The sequence below is a fragment of the Triturus cristatus genome, chromosome 1_1 (assembly GCF_964204655.1).
Source record: "Triturus cristatus chromosome 1_1, aTriCri1.1, whole genome shotgun sequence".
Taxonomy (NCBI): domain Eukaryota; kingdom Metazoa; phylum Chordata; class Amphibia; order Caudata; family Salamandridae; genus Triturus; species Triturus cristatus.
The window spans coordinates 1,201,058,948-1,201,076,290 of NC_140579.1; the positions used below are offsets into that span (position 1 = coordinate 1,201,058,948).

At 45.9% G+C, this 17,343-nt stretch overlaps 1 protein-coding gene and 1 non-coding gene across 4 annotated transcripts in view; both read left to right on the plus strand.

Moving 5' to 3' along the window:
* Window positions 1–17,343, plus strand: part of LOC146871825 (ATP-dependent chromatin remodeler CHD8-like) — a 3,469,548-nt gene that overhangs the window by 3,180,917 nt on the left and 271,288 nt on the right. For all 3 annotated transcript variants that reach the window (XM_085651762.1, XM_085651758.1, XM_085651757.1), the window contains one exon: window positions 8,991–9,263. In XM_085651762.1, coding sequence (XP_085507888.1) covers window positions 8,991–9,263 — 273 coding nt within the window. The remainder of the gene's footprint in view (window positions 1–8,990; window positions 9,264–17,343) is intronic.
* On the plus strand, window positions 9,465–9,573 carry LOC146871828 (small nucleolar RNA U6-53/MBII-28). The gene has a single exon (XR_014959860.1). It is a non-coding gene; the product is annotated as a small nucleolar RNA U6-53/MBII-28 (small nucleolar RNA).

The following is a 17,343-nucleotide window of genomic DNA, read 5'->3' on the forward strand; positions in this document are numbered from 1 at the left end:
TTGCAAACCTAAACAATTGTCCAAAAAAAACCACATTTTCCCCACATTTCTGTGGTGGAAAGTTCTGGAATCTGCGTGGGTCCACAAATTTCCACCCACCCCGTGTTCCCCAAAGTCTTCCGAGAAAAATGGTACCTCACTTGTGTGGGTGGGTCAAGGACCCGCTACAGGCAAGGGACCAAAAGCTTTTGAGGCAACTTCAAAATTACCTATCACAAACCAACCTGGTTTTGCATTGGGGGTCCCATGAGTTATTGGCCCGGGGCTCGGCATCCATCTAGGGAAACCTACCTAACCCACACATTTCTGGAAACTAGACACCCGAGGGAGTCCACCGAGGTATGGCGTGCATGGGTCCCCCATCATTCTCCTACCCAGAATCCCCTGCCAACCTCACATTTCGCTAAAAAATCTACTTTTTCCTCACATTTCTGTGGTGGAAAGTTCTGGAATCTGCGTGGATCCACAAATTTCCTCCCACCCAGGGTTCCCCTAGGTCTCCCGATAAAAATGGTACCTCACTTGCGTGGGTGGGTCAAGGGCCCAAGAGCTATTGAGACGACATCAAAATTACCTATCACTAACCAACCTGGTTTTGCATGGGGGTCCCATGAGTTTTTGGCCCGGGGCTCGGCATCCATCTAGGAAAACCTACCTAACCCACACATTTCTGCAACTAGACACCCGGGGAAGTCCAGCGAGGTATGGCTTGTGTGGGTCCCCCATCATTCTCCTACCCAGAATCCCCTGCAGACCTCAAAATTCTCTGGAAAATTCACTTTTTTCTCAAATGTCTGTGTGGGAAAGTTCTGGAATCTGCGTGGATCCACAAATTTCCTCCCACCCAGCGTTCCCCCGGGTCTCCCAATAAAAATGGCACCTCACTTGTGTGGGTAGGCATAGTGGCTGCAACAGGAAATGGCCCAAATCGTACTGTGGAGACTTCAAAATTACCTATAGCAAAACTACCTGGTTTTGGGGGGGGAGGGGCACACCTGAGATTTTGGCCCCGGGCTGAGGGTGTGGGAGGAAAGTGATCAGGAAAGTGGCGATCTTTCAATCTAGCAACATCCTCCACCACTCCAACTCTAGGAACACTTGCCTGTTCCACTAAAACAAGGCTGCCTATTACAGACTCTTGAAACTTAGCAAAAGTCATCTTTGACTCAGGACAAGAATCCTTGAACACAACAAAAGCATTAAACATTGCCAAGTGGAAAAGATGGATAGCCAACTTCTTGTACCAAATGTAAGCCTTACGAAGAGCAGCGTAAGGTTCCAACCTCTGATCTACTCTGTCAACACCACCCATGTGCCTATTATAGTCTAAAATGCACACAGGTTTGCGCGCTTCAGCGACCTGACCCCAAACAGTCACAGGTGCAGTGCTTTCATCATGGATGGTAGTCAGCATGTAGACATCTCTCCTATCTGTAAACTTCACAGCAAGAAGCTCCTGGCAACGCAATGCACTGCACTGTCCCCACACAAGCTTTTGACAAACAAGTTCTTTCGGGAAACCTTTACGGTTAAAGCGCATTGTGCCACAAGCTACAGTGTCCACTTTGGCCAATTCCCTGAACAACCGCACACCAGTGTAGAAGTTATCTACATATAAATGGTGGCCTTTGTTAAAAAATCCTCTGCCAAGTTCCCATACAATTTTCTTAGTCACTCCAAAAGTGAACGGACAACTAGGGGGTTAATCCTGGATTCCTAACCGGTGTAGACCCTGAAATTAGAGACATATCCAGTCCTACTGTCACACAGCATATACAGCTTAATTCCATAGCGTGCCCTCTTACTAGGAATGTATTACCTAAAAACCAAGCGGCCCTTGAACAACACCAAAGACTCATCCACTGCAATGTCTTTCCCTGGAGCATAGATCTCAGAAAAACGATCAACAAAGTGATCAATGACAGTCCGAATCTTAAAAAGACGGTCACAATCAGGGTGATCTTGTGGGAACGCTAAACCATTATCGACAAAATGCATCATCCGAAGCAGAAGCAAATACCTATCACGACTCATGATTGCCGGAAAAATAGCAGTTGCCATCAAGGGACTAGTAGACCAATATGAAGACATTGATGGCTTCTTTAGCAAGCCCATCAAAAAAGTTAAACCCAAGAACTTCTTCATTTCTTCCAGATTTGTGGGAGTCCACCGGGTAGCTCTAGAGTGGGGCTTGAGACTGTTGTACCTTAAAAACTGTTCGGCATACAAATTAGTCTGCTCAACAATCTCTGCCAAAAACACATCGACCATAAACAACTGAAAAAAATGTATCTGCAAAATGATTTCAGTATTCACTCTACACCCTGGAACCCCAGTAAAGTCTGGCAATGCCAGCTGCACCATGCCTGGGGCAACCCAGAAGTCAGCACTTTCAACTGGAAGCCTTGCAGCCCCAGGCTGCAGCCCAGATGCCTCTTGCTGCACTATACCAACGGGAAGCCTTGCAGCCCCAGATGCCTCTTTCCGCACTACACCAACGGGAAGCCTTGCAGCCCCAGGCTGCATCCCAGATGCCTCTTGCCGCACTATCGGCACATCAATCTCCTCCTCTAACACAGGCACTTCATCCACACTATGAGTATCTTCATCATCCGATGATTCCATGTGGAGAGAAAACTCACTGCCAGAATTGTCCCCTGGCTCCTTTGACTCAGATGCAGAGTCACTCTGAACCATGGTCAGAGGAAGACTCAAAAAGCATACCAACAACCTGCTGAGCAGTAATCCTGCAGCTAGCCATTATACTTACTAAGAAACGAGACTGCACAGACTAGTCAACAACAACCAACACTGTGCAAAACAAGTAAGTAAAAAAATGTGTGCCTTTATCACAAAGATCTATATACTCAAAAACTATTCAATTCACTTACAAGAGACAGCTACACTCACCAGCACCTACTCTGCAGAGACACAGCAAAAATCAACAATATCCCACTAGAAATCAAAAAACAAATCCAATTACTCACAAGACAACAAAATACACATCGAGCACAAATGCAAAAAGTTTTTGACACTCAAAAAACAAAAGCCAAACATACTGCTATTATTACACCATTTGCAAAAAACAAATTCAAGCAGAGAAATGAAACTCATTTACATTGTACAAATAAAAGTCTCTTACCAACAAACACATGCAACTACACAAACAGCAGAACCACCAGTAACGAAACCGCAACCTGGAACAGTCTAAAGAGCAAAAGCCTTCACCTAGAACAAACAAGCATTTGCAATGCAATAGGTCTCGCATTTGCGAGAGTTTGAGCTATTGGCATTGTAAATGACAATACCTTTTATTTATGTGTTTTGAAAACCTGAAAGCGGTGCGTAAATAAGCACTTTGTACTTGTAGTCCTTGCTTATGACAAGCAAGTCTGGCAGTAAACGAGGCGCAGTTACTGCCAGGGTTGGTTTTCGCAAGCAACGACTATAAGTAGAAAAGTGTGTGTTAAGGCACCCCTTGCAAGTTTTTAAGACACATACATAAAAGGCATTGTCATTTTCGATGCCAATAGCTCAAACTCTCACAAATGCGAGACCTATTACATTGCAAATGCTTGTTTTTATAGATACTCTCAGGCAGATGTACTCGCTTTGGATTGCTTTACCCCGAGATATAGTTTACACTCACCAGGACAAAAAAGAATGGAATGGAAAGAGAAAAAAAGACACAGCAAAGTAAAATACTTGACCAATAGCCTTAGCACTTAAGTGCATTTCCATTTACGTTTTAGAAAGATGTGCATGTGTGATCAAAGAGATACACTGGCTAAAGTGAGCTGTCCCATCGCCCCCTTTTGAATGCTGTGGTGGGCGGAAGCAAAAGTGTGACGGACTGCTGAACACACCAATAAATAAAGAGGGTGGACCCAAAGCACTTCCTATGTACATATTTTATTTATTTTATTTTATTTGAAAAGTTTTATATAGCGCTGGCTAGACCCGAAGGTATCAGAGAGCTTTACATGAGGTAGGACATTGTTTCAGAACATTGTTACATAGTTACATCAGTTTCTGTAGCGTCGCATTAAATAGAAACACAGGGACAACAGTATAACATAGTTACATGAGAATTATTAAAGCATAGCATAACAAAGGGCTTCAGGGGACACAGAAAGGTCAGGCTGGAAAAGGGGAGGCAGACAAAGAATCACGGAGGGAGGAGGCAGGGGAGGCAAAAAGAGACAACGGGGAGACCAGGAAAACAATGCCCCAAGTTCGGCTGGGTAGATGACGGCCGAACGGTGAACCAGAGCCAAACTCCTCTATAGCTGCATAGGACAGCTCCACCGGGCATCAGTCAAGATTGCTCGGGCACCGCGGTATGTACAGACAATTAAGGTTTCCCCTGGGGGAGGGGGGGGGTGTGTCAGGCATGGTGGTATGGATAATTTTGGCTGATAAGATTGAAAAAACTGCGAAGTTTGTAGGGCCAAGTTCTGAAGCCAGGAGTGTTACATATCAAAAGTGGGCCACTAAAAGGTTGTCTTTATCATAGTAGCCAAAGGGAATATCTGAACAATAGGGCATGGATGATGTAAGAGGAGAGCTAGTAGGAAAGCTCATCGACCAGACATGTGGGATGTAGGTGAAATGACCACTCCAAGGTGGCCACCATAGGAATGCAAGTGGCACAGGTCTCTTTCTCTTTCCATGGCCAGCATAGCGTTGAGACCAGGGAAGAGAATGCCCCTCTTAGATTTTATGACAGGAGGACAAAATGGATGCCCCACAACGACATCACACGGCAAACAAAATGGGCGTCCATCAATGTAAAAACTGTGACTCAGGGGCAATCCAAAGAGCTAGCCTTCTGGGTTCAGGGCTGCCCTGTAAATATTCTATTTAGGGGGCATTTTAGGGGACTCAAGTTCAGTAGTCAATTTATAAGATGTATTCACATGAGGCAACCCAAACCTAACCAGTTATGTAGGCCTGACCTAAAAGTAATGAATGTCTCTGCTATCAAGCGTACTTCCACAGATGATACCCAAGCGATTGTGGACATGCAGATGTATTTCTTATATGTAGAACGCCAACGTGTTGCACTGCTCTCAGTATGCTAAACAGAGGGAATGCCAATTAATTAACAAGGTCTCCAAGCAACGAGATGCAAACTGCTACTGAAAAACAAATGCGCAGAGGCGATCTAATAATAGAAAGTGAAACAACAGGTGGTGTTATGGTTCCGAAGCACCATGCAGAGACCAGCATATTATTCCAGAGGGAACAGCAATAATAATGGGAAGACACGGGGAGAAGAGGCATCAATTCAAGAGACTACAATGGCACCTGTCGAGGAAGGATGATGCGGGTAGGCTATGGGGAAAAGCTACTCACTAGAATGAATTTTAAAAAATGCAGCACTTGTATCACTTGTTCCGAGGACAGGTGTTTGAAATGTAACGTTAGCTTATGGAAGTCAACACAAGGCTGATGTCTTTCTGGGGGGAGACAACGACGGGTGCGAAGGGGGTGAAAGCCATGCGATGGAGACACTTTCTTGAACACTTTGCTTATAGAACAGGCTGCCTTACAAAAAGCAACTGCAATGCTGGCCATGGATAGCAGAACTTCTATAGGTGGCGCCGCTTTCTGTCCTACCCTTCCCTTTTACTTGTGTTGCTGAAAACGGCCTGAGTTCTAGCTAGTACGTTCTTCAAAGCGCTGTGTTGGTCACACCTTGAAATAACGGGTGCAAGGCAAAAGGATGGTGTGCATACAAATTGGGACTCGTATCGAGACGATAAGGCCCTAGAGATTGGACTAGATGATGGGTATAATTCATAAATTTGTTTGATTTCACTCCATGTTATTCCCGAAGCCTTTTGAAAGCATTTAAATGTGCGTGCATTTTCACCCTGAACGCTCACTTGTCTCGATGCCACCTGCATTTTCTGTAGTGGTGTCCCGATGTACACGGCTTTTCAGCCCCGGGCAGACAGCTGCTCTGACGCACGTGCAGCCACATCCATGCTTTGCAGCTCATGTTGCACCCCAATCAAGAAACCCGGCACTGGCAGGGTTCTGTTCGCACGGTGCCACCTGATGCCCACCTAAACCGGCCACTCAAGGCTTAGAGGTTTTCACCTGTGCCCGGCAGTGCGAATTGGTCACTGGGTAAATCTCCCCAAATCTAAAGATGCGCCCCCTAATGGCTGTCTTAAGACGCAAACCTCCCCCGTGCCCCCAGCCCAGTGTACTGACGGCGAGTTATTCCATGCCAGCCCCTGGCACTGCACGAGGCTTCGAATGGCTGCCACACACGGGGTACCACTGACTGCTTCCTGCACAGCGCCTCTCCCTGTTAGGGGGCAGCGCACCACAGATCGCGCGCTAGGTGAGAACCCCACAGCCAAGGAAAAACACTTTTGCATGGGATGTATAGTCTGCAAAATGTGCCCTTCCCTCATGCAACACCGAGCATCAAACACGGAGCTTCTCCCACCCTTCTTATGAAAGGACCCCAGCCTGGGAGTTCCTAGCACACAAAGCGCACGCGGGCAAACAGCAGATGCCCTATTTGCGATTACACCGCAGCGCTGCGAAACCTTTGCAATGCTTTTTATTACAGTATTGCAAAATGCACCTTTTTATCCCCAAGAGTACTGCTCCCACCTCAAACACACCAAACCCACACAGACACGAAAAGAGTCGGCTATTTAGCATCACAGAGCAGTGTTGCAAACTTTTTACATAACAGCGTGCGTGAAAATGTCTGATTTAACCCAGATTGTTCCCTGACGGATGTTGCGCCCCAAGTCTTAAACCGAGACTTAATTTAAAATGGCCCCCCTAGGAAGCGACCCTTGCCCAATCGTGGAGCAGGAATGCCCTGCATTGAGACATCAGGGGAGAGAAAATACTCTTTCCTCAAGGCATCCTGATTTGCCCCCCCCCCCACCTCACCGGAGACAAAACACCTACCTCCTTCTCTGGACACGCTGGAAAGAAATGATTTCCAGTGCGTCCAGCGCTCCCTGATGACGGCGCACGCTATGCGCGCTGACGTCATGGGGAAGCGTGGGGGGTGTCGGGGGTGGCAACGGAAACTCTTCCGCTGCCATCCCCCTCTGTGGGGGCAAGATCCCCCAGGGACTGTGCTCATGACTGAGCGGTTCCATCATAAGCACAGCCCAACCGATGCTCATGACGGAACCACTCCGTCATGAGCATCAAAGGGGTTAAAAGAGCTTTCTACTTGATCAGAAGATGTGTACATGTTTTGGCTCATGCCTATGTAGAGACAGATCTGTGTGAATTTGGTTGGAAAGATATTGATGGGGTGCCAAAAACCTACAAAATTTCTAAAGCCTCTACCCACAGAACGTATGTGTATTTGCAAAACCTGTGCTACAAAAAGATGTCCCTATCGATATATGCTGTTCTCAAATGTTCAACATTCTGCAAATATACCATGAGCAATTGCTGAAACAAATAAAGTAAACTATGAAAAAGTGTCTAAAGCAGGAGTGCTGAATTTTTTTTTTTTCTTATTCAGATCATAAACATTGTTTGGTGTATGCACAAAAGGATTAAAACCCATTATTGTTTGTTTCATTGCTAAAAATGTCTCTTCTTCCTCTATTATAGCTGCCGTTTTGGAAAATGGCGGAAGGGTTTCTCTGAGGAGATAACTTCTGTCTCTATAAGACTACTTGACCACCAAAACCTATGTTTTGACACCAAAATGAAGTATATAAGACTCATGGTTCCTGAAATATTACACCATCACTGCAACACATCTTCCATTTTAAAAAATGTCATCCAGAAAATGTTGGCCTGTATCAGCAATGTCTACCCAAGCTAAATTACTTCTCTAATGATCAAAACACACAAATCAAAAATGAAAATCCCTGGACAACAATATTTTTACAGAGGAATATCAGGGGGCTGGGCTTACAGCTCCCAGGGCCCCTTTTCGAGCCATCATATGCTTATCAGATGCAGTTTCTCATGAAAGGTTGCTTTGTTGGTTGTAAATATGTTTTTGCAAATAGTTAGTAAATAGGCCTTACAGTTAGAGGAGCCTTTTCATTCAGGTTCACCAGATCAGGTTATCATAAAGACAAATCCATGTTTTTTGCTAAAGGTAGACTCCTCATTCCATGTCAGTCAAACCGTTGACGTACTGTACTTTCCATAACCCCAGTCAGTTGCAGAAAGAGCATTGCACACAGGTGTAAAGAAAGCACTGGTGTTTATTATTGATTGTACCATATCTATTCAGAAAACAAACAACTGTTTCTCGCTTTTGATAATCCCACTTGGGTAATTCTATTTCTAAGTCAGGGCTCGCAAGATGTATAGTGAAATATATTCAGGTTATTTTTTTAGCTAAATGTACACTTCACACTATACCTCAAGCATATTGCGCTTACATAAAAGAAGCCTGGGTGGCCTTTATTTCAAATCTGTAGCTTGCAGATATCTGCAGAGCAGCCTTATGGTCTACCTCACTCCTTCACAAAGCACTGTGACAAATATGTCTGGCAGGAAGCACAGGTAGGGTAAACTGTCCTTGGAACATTATTCCAAACACGTTGAACTACTTGTAAACTACTGCAAAGCATGTGATCTATAGCTACAAATTGAAAATGTTACTTTCCTCTAGGTATCAGTTTGTAGCTTGTAGTTCAGTAGATTGACATGCGCTCTCACCTTCACAGATGCAAGCATATGATTCAGATGTTCTTCATTGACATATATTTTTTAAATGTTCTCAGCTTGCAACATCGGCACCCAACATTACGTGTAAAGCATGTGAATCCATAAAACTTCAAGCACAAATTGATACTTAAGGTAAGTAACATTTTCCTTTCTATAGGTTTTAAGCTCAAGTTAAAGTTTATTTGAATGACTGATAGAAAGTTGTTTCCTTCAGGCTTACAGACTAAATCTTTGAAATGTTTAATGATAAGTGTTTTACATGCTCCTTTCTGTTTTTCTTCCACTTCCCCTCCCCACCACAGGACCGGGTCTTGATCAACCGCATTGATCTTGTATCTCAGGCAGTGCTGACAGGGAAGTGGCCGAGCCCCCGGCGTACACCAGAGCCTATTGTCAGTGTGCAACCACAGGGAACGGTTCCTTTCTCCCCTGACACCTCCCACCTGATTGGGGCATGCAGTGACTCCTCTGCCCCGACACCTCGCAGTAGTAACTTGGAGGATGAGGCTGCCTCACAGTTCACTAAGCTCCGGAGGGGAATCGATGAGAAGGAGTTCACTGTTCAGATGAAAGATGTGAGTTATTCCTGCAAGCTTCATTGTACCTCTGTCCTCCTTTAGTGTACTTTCCCTTTTCCCTGCCAAACACATCAGTCCTGTCTTTGGGAATTTTATTATTGGGATTGTGATCATTTTACCTATTTTTATGCAGCTTATGCTCTGGGCACCCCATCCTTCGCACTTTAATCTATCGTTGATTGTCCTTTCCTGCGTGTTTGCCTGTGATGAGTTGCCATGCTAATACTGACGCACCAGGCTTATCCAACAGACTGGGTGCGAGTGAGTTTATTGTTCTAGTCTCCAGTGGTTGTGGGACCTGAGGCATTCACATGAATCAACATAGGGGGCACCTATTTACTTCTTGTCTGTGAGGGATACCACAGATGTGCAAGAGATGCCTACTACCCCTACTGAGGTATAAGCCATCGACCAGGACTTTCCAACCATCTCTCTCCTGGTCTTTTCTTTCAGTCTGACCCATCTTCTTGGCCCCAGGTGTTTCTTGGCCTTCCTCTTTTCCTTTTCCCGTGATGGTTCTAGGTTATGGCTTGCCTGGTGGTGTTTGATGCGGGCTTGCAGAGGGTGTAATCTATCCAACCCCAAGATGTGCGAAAGTCTTATGATAATTGTTGACTTGTAATTGTTAGTGTGTATAGTTGAGATGCCACGGGTGAGTCAAGATTCCAGTAGAGTAATAGAGCAGAGATTAATAGCCTTTCAAGCCAGTAGAATCTTTAGGTTTGAAAGTGTAATAAACAACCTCCACTTTGCTTTTATCCACTGTAACTAAGCAAACCATTTCTTGGTTTTCTAATTAGGGTATTTCTCCATTTTGAGCGCATATTGCCCTTTGAGGGCTGCTGTCCCAGCAGTGACAACTATATGTATGAGGAAGGAGGAAGAAAAACTGTTCGTTCTACATTGGAGATCAGGTGTTGATACATAACTGCTATGAGCATTAGGGTCGCTTAGTGATTGCAGATGTAGTGAGTAGAGGGAATGGAAGTTAGTATTCACAAAAGATGGTGCTCTGCAGGGGATCTGAACAATTCTTTATCCAGTTGTAAACTCCTACCTCCTCTATACTTACTTGCACATCTCAGACATTTCTGTTTTATTCTTTCAAACATCTACTCTGTTGCAACGAGCAGTATGCTTCAATGTGCATGTGTAATTAGCCAGCCACAGCAGAACTATGCACTTGTGTGCATGGACATTTACAGATGGCTACTTATACTTGCCGATTCCTTCCCTTTTGAATATCCCAGGTACCAGACCGGACCCAATAGAAGCTGCTATAGCTCCTACTCATCATTTTGTGCTGTAGGCTTCTGTTGTGAGTCAGTCCTGCCCTGGACATGACATGAAGCCGCATTTAAGCACCACCCCTGCATGTTGATGTCTGTTTTTCCCCCCTCATGCCCTTTGAGTATCTAGAGCTCTGCTCCTCGGATTTGATTATAAAACATATTCTGATGAATACTTCTAGCCACAGGTTCTTAACATTCAAATATTCTTCAGGACCCAGACTCGATCCAGAAACATTTTCAGCAACACTCCGACTCAACGCTATCTGGTGCTATGCTGCTCTGTAATGTCCTTGAAATGACAAGAGCGTAGCCACGTGTAAGCACTGCCCCTGAATGCGATCATCCTTCCTTTCCCAACCTTTTGACACAGATCTCTTTTCCCATTTTCGTCGGCCTTCGAATGACTCTTAAAATAAGAAAATCTAGTGTGCTAGGAAACAATGTCCCTTCTTAAAGCTACTAGTTTCAAACCATGCCGCAACTGTAGGGAACAGGTGTTGGTCACAGACCTGCATGAGGTGCATCTCTGATGTTGAGCTCAAGGCATGACTCAATCAATCATGCAGCAAGTTCACCCTTATGCATCAGAAATTTATCTGGGACTGGGAAGCAAAGAACTAGTTACATATTTTTGGTCAAGCCTTTTCTGGTAGAGAGGCTATCTAGCTGCTCATTCCTCACCCTGTAATTTTCCTCAGGTGCCAGACTGGTTCTGGAAACTTTTGATAGCAACTCCATTGACTGTTGGTAGGCGGTGTTGTTCGACTCTGCATCAGATTCCTCCTGCCCCTGATGTGACATCAGAGTCACTATAATCTGCACCACATCCTCGCACTGACGTCAGTTTTCTTCTAACATCTCTCTTAATGGACTACCTGAGTTATTTTTTTTTAAATGGGGCGGTCAGAGGGTCAATGAAGAATTTGTAGTTAGTCCCTAAAAGAAAAGGTGCCACTGAAGGTAAGTAAATGTTTCTTCTAATAAAGACTTCTAACTGCATATTTCTCTCTTTGTGAATTGATACCAAAGCAGTACCTCAAAAGAGACAAGAGCCATCAAAAGGCATTTCCAGGGATAGTTGGACATCATTGGAGAACCCTGTTGATTGAATCCAGGCATGGTCCTGACTGCACTACCCAGACAGTCCATGTTCAAGCCCGAGTGAATGGATTACTTCGCCTAGTCTCTCTCCCTTGCCCCTCCCCCCACACACATTGAATCTCAGTGGAACACCTTTCCATTTTGTTGTAAGAGGTATGAGTTTTATTCTACAGAGGAACTGGTGAGACAGTTTCGGACTCTGAAATAGAGAAAGGTTGCCATTCTCGAAGTGTCGAAGGAGGATGGGGGCCTTCAGACCGTCTTAGGTCTTTGTCCTCTAAATGTCTTCCTGCAAACGACAAATGTAAAATGCTTACAGTAGCCCAGATTCTGCCTGCCCTGGACCCAAGCACCTGGATGGTGTCCTTGGACCTGCAAGAGGCGTATTGTACCCATCTTTCATTCCCACAGACATTACCTGCGGTTCAGGGCAGGCCATGAACATTTTCAGTTTGCCATGCTCCTTTTCAGAACTCATCATTGCTCCTCGCTTGTAAATGAAAGTGAAGGCGGAGGTCAGGGACACCATTGTTTCTGTACCCCAACGACTAGCTGTTGAAGGCGGGCTCACCACAGTCAGCTGGGGACCACCGCCAGACAACTGTAAACTTCCTGCCATTGTTTGGGTTCATGATTGAGCCAAAGGCGCATCTAACTCCTTTGCAGAGGCTTCCTTCCATCGGAGCTGTTCTGTATACAGTAGAGTTCAGGTCTTTCCCTCTGTTGCAACATGACCAGAAAATTGGACTAGGATCCGGATATTTCCGCCTTGACCCTAGATCTTGGTGAGGGCAGCTCTAAGACTTATTGGCCTGTTAACCTCCTGCATCCTCCTTGTCAACTATGCCAGCTGGCATATGTGGGCTCTGTTGTGGAATCTGAAGTTCCAGGGGGCTCAGCACCAAGGATACCTGTCGGATGCCATTCATATTTCGAAGGAAACTGCACACGATTTGCAGTGGTGGTTGCTCAATAACAAGTGGACCAGCAGGTGAGCCCCCTCCTTTCCCCACCCAGAGTTGATGGTGCTGACAGTGTCACGCTCTGAACAGCTCCTCAGGACTGGAACGATGCACAATGATTCCACCTCCTGATCTCCCCAATTCCGCTAGCAAATACACACGGAATAGTGAAGTGATCAAGCGAGGGATAAGGGATAGGAAGGGTACAGCAGGGAATAGAACCTGGGAAGAAACAAAAGGATACAGTGTGAGTACTAACCCACCACAATTCTACACTCCGTAAATATCTCACTAAGTGTTTAACCATATACCTGTAATAAACATATAGCAGATGTTTTCCAGGTAAACCTCAGTTACATTCACTCCGTGTTTGACTTCCTGCATATACCTAACAAAACAAAGGTTTAAAGGTTATCAGTATTCTGCTCTAGTATGTACATACACACATTATACACCAGGCCAGGCCATATTCTCTCGTAAAGAAGAAAAAGATTCTTTCAAATAGGGAACAATGAGGTGCTTCAGCGGAATGTTGTTCCTTGAATAATCAACAGAAGTATAATCAACACAGCAAAGATCCTTTATGAAATCAATTGTGCTCCCTACACGTCTTCGCGTTCACCATGAACGTTAATCCAATTAGATGGCAAGGTCTACAAACAATAAGGCAGAACACCAAATCCAGCTAAGAGTCAAAATGGAAAGGAAATCCTTCTTGCCTGTTCAAACTAACAATGTAGGTCTTCCAGGAGAATCACTCTTCTCTTCTGAACGCGGTATGCCGCACTCCCATCCTTCGTGCGCCAAGGAATACAAAAGTACCTGAGAGCTTCCTTGGTAATGCGCCGAATATCGCCGTAAAGCAGCTGAGACCTCCGTCTTTCCGTGAGTGCAGGCAGAGCCCTGCTACACTCCTGCAATCGCGATCTGGGTGTGCCGAAGCTCTAGGATGCCGCCGATTCCTTCTCCAGCTCCAAGCCACGACTCGCAATGAAACGAAGAATTACGCATGCACGCGTGCATGACTGCTAGAAATACCCATGAGCCTTGATCTAGGCCTCATGAGAGTTGTAGTTCTCCATGCTGTTTTCCTCGTTACGGAGTTTGTAGACGCCGAGGCCGACCCGACCTCAAAGACAGATGCACAGCTGCTGGGTTGGGGAAGTCATTTGGGGGAGGAGATCATCAGAGGACTCTAGTGGAAACCCAGCTGCAGATCAGTCTAATGGAGAAGTGGGGCATTTATCTAGCGTTGAACACCACCCTGCTGTCCATCAAGGGGAGACTGGTACAGGTTCTTAGAGACCGCCCCACTGCCATATGGTTCTGCAACAATCACACTGGAGTAGGGTTAGGGGTTCCTGTGCCAAGATGCTCTGCACCTCTGGAGTTGTCTAGAACGTCATGACATTTCCCTAGTCGTGAACCACCTGGTGAAATCCTTGAATGCTATGGCGGGCTAGCTCAGTCTGTGAAGTTTTGCTGATCATGAACAATGCCTACAGCCCAAAGGGGCACAGGGATTCTTCCAACAGTGGGTAGAACCCAGACTAGATCTTTGAACCACTTACAAGAACTTGCAGTTTCAAACGTTTTGCATGTTGGAGTTTCTGCTAAGACACTTGTGGGGGATGCATTCCACATGGAATGGAACTGGGGACTCCTGTGAGCCTTCTCGCCCCACGTTCTGAAAAGATCAGGGCTGAGCGGGCCCAAGTCATCCTAGTGGCTCTGTACAGGGCCAGGAGAGTGTAGTACCAGTAACTTCTGGGCATGTGCATTTGTCTTGGCACCACTTTGGGAGGATTTTCGGGTTTCGCAGCAAGGCAGGATCCTTCACCCAAACCCTTGCAATCTACACCTTCATATGTGGAACTTGAGCAGCTGCAATTAACTTTGTATGATCTGCCACCTGAAGTTGTGGATGGTATTCTTGCTGCCATGTGGCCTACCATGAAGTGAATTTATGCTAGGGGCTGGGACATATTTGTGGGCTGGTGTGGAGTTCGCATGACAGATCCCTTACTAACCCAATTGTCAGATACTTTGTTTTATGTTTAGCCCATTAAGGTATTGCAGTGGGACTATTGAAGGTTATTTGTCAGGCCTTTTGGAATTTGCAGGACCACCTGGGCTTGTTTAGATCCCCTGTTCTGAAAGACTTAAAACACATATTCCTCCCCAAATCGTTTATGATGCTACAGTTAAGTTGTTCTTGATGTTTCTCATGTGCGCGCCCTCCAATGCACAGCTACTCTTTTCTGCTTCTGACCTTAAAGACTCTCTTCCTCATTGGGAACGCATCAGCTTGTTACATGAGTGAGCTTTAGGCAGTGTCTGTGCAACCACCCTGCACTACTTTTTTTCGGGACAAACTGGCACAGAGGATTCAGGCAGCCTTCTTGCCTAAAGTTGTGACTCTTTTCCACGTTGGGCAATCCCTCACTCTCACAGCGTTCTTTGCCTCTCCTCAAAAAAGGAGACACACCATCAGTTGGACCCAAAAATGACTGTTGGAGGCATATGAGCTGTAGATTGTATACTTTAGCATAGATCGCCATCTGGTGTTGAGTTTGGATGTTTGCACCTTGTTTTTGTCGAAGAAGTCTTTGTAGTCACGGGATAGGTGACTCCTCCTTATGGTGATAGTGCGCATGGGCATCAACTCCATCTTCAGATTTTTTTTACCACCATCGGGTTCGGATGTAAACGGCTGCACTCCAGGTCGGTATCGTATTCGATTCCCCTTCGACGCGCAATCCTTCACCGCTCGACGGTATTGTTTTTCGATCGCGCTCCTCGACGCGGATCCATATATCTCAAACACCTTCGATTCCGGTCGTCGACGCGGGCCATTGGGCCTATCCTCGCCATCAGGCCCTACAGGTAATAGAGAGAATTCCATTAAAAAAATGCCCCCTATGTGTCAAATTCCCCACACTGATCTCCACGAGGTCTGTAACCTTTGCCTCTCTCCAGAACACGAGGACAAAGATTGCCCGGCCTGCGCTTCATTTCGATCGAAGAAAACCATACGTGATCGCCGGGCTTGACGTCACGTAATGTCTCGATCCACTACCTCGCCCCGATGCTCCCAAGGAACAAGAACCGGACAATGAAGACATCAGCATCTCCGAGGCAGACGACTCAGAGGCCGATGATCAGACGATTACTCCAGGTCAACGAACTGTGAGTACCGACATAGACACCCCTGCCTCGTCTCAAAAACATAAGGCCCCGGTAACACCTTCGCCTTCCGGCTCAGGTTGACACCGTGACAAGACTTCTGATGCCCCGGCTTTGGGCTCGGCTCCGAAGTCCAAAGACAAACCTTCACGCGGCTCAGGACCGAGCCAGCCAAGCATCGGTACCGAACTACCATCCCCGGTACCAAAACCCAAACATGCCGCACCGAAACACCAGCAGGATAAACCCTCGGAGCCAAAATCGGACCACAAATCTTCAGAGCTGAAATAGAGAAAATCTTCAGGACCGAAAAAATCCTGGGAGCCGTAAAAATGACCATAAATCCTCGGAGACGAAAAAGTCCTCAGACTTCACAGCTCTTCCAAAACAATAGGACATTAAGACCCCTCCTAAAGCTTCGGAACCAATACCAAAACAACCAAAATCATCGGTACTAAACAAAGATTCTGGATTAAAAGACCTTTTTCAACCAGATCCAGTGGATCATAATCAAAAAACTCTTCACATTGACCCTAAAACTGGTCATATCAAGACCATTCTATCTAAAAAGAGACCTTTGGACTCCCTAGAAGACCTCAAGGTACCCTTAAAGAAAAGAGACATGGGAACTTCTCCAGCCAGACCCTTCTCTCCTCCAAATATCCCCACAACGCCTCTTTCTCCAGCACACTCTCCCAATGCCTCCATATTCACCTACACCACAAGATAATGATGATGATCACCTTGGGGGTGGAGGTGGGGGCAGGGATAAGAACCCACAGGAGAATAATGATGATGACACTACTCTCCCACCACCTGATCCTTGGGAGGATTATGATAATCCACCAGAAGTCCCAGATCTCTCCGATCCAAACTCCTACCCATCTAGGCCTTCCCCCCAGATGACACCATAGGTTTTGCACAGATCATAAATAGAGCTGCACAATATCATGGGGTAGAATTACACTCAGACCTACAGGAGGAAGATTTTTTGTTAGAAACTTTTACACAGTCACAAAAATCAACAAGCATTCTACCCATGTTAAAAGGTAACAACAAACATGCACCACCTGATGTTTTTAGGTCTCGCGCCTAGCGTTGCAGTGCGTAGCACGAGACCTCATGTAGGGGGTTCTGAAAGCTGACCACACGCTTGTGCGTGTGCTATTGTTTTCGTCAGCTGCTATTGGCTTTTGCGTGCGTCTTTGTAAAAAGGCAGCACACCATTGGTGAAAGGCGTGTGCATGTCCCAGCTTCTTTAGAAATGTAACCGCCCATTTCCCAGTGGTGTCTGTTACGCGCATCAGCGGCATCTGAGACCTAATACTAAACGTGTTTCTAATTAGCTCGCGTTCGCTTTGCTGCCGCGCTCCCTCGCCCTCGCTCCTCTGTGGTGCGCGCGCACTACTGGTTTAGATTCCATGCTTTTTCTTCAGGTTGCATGACGACAGCCGCACTGCACAACAATATTTGATGCTGTCTGCATCCTTTCCCAACACGGAGGTGAGAGCCTGGGTGCGGGGCTGCAATTGGGTA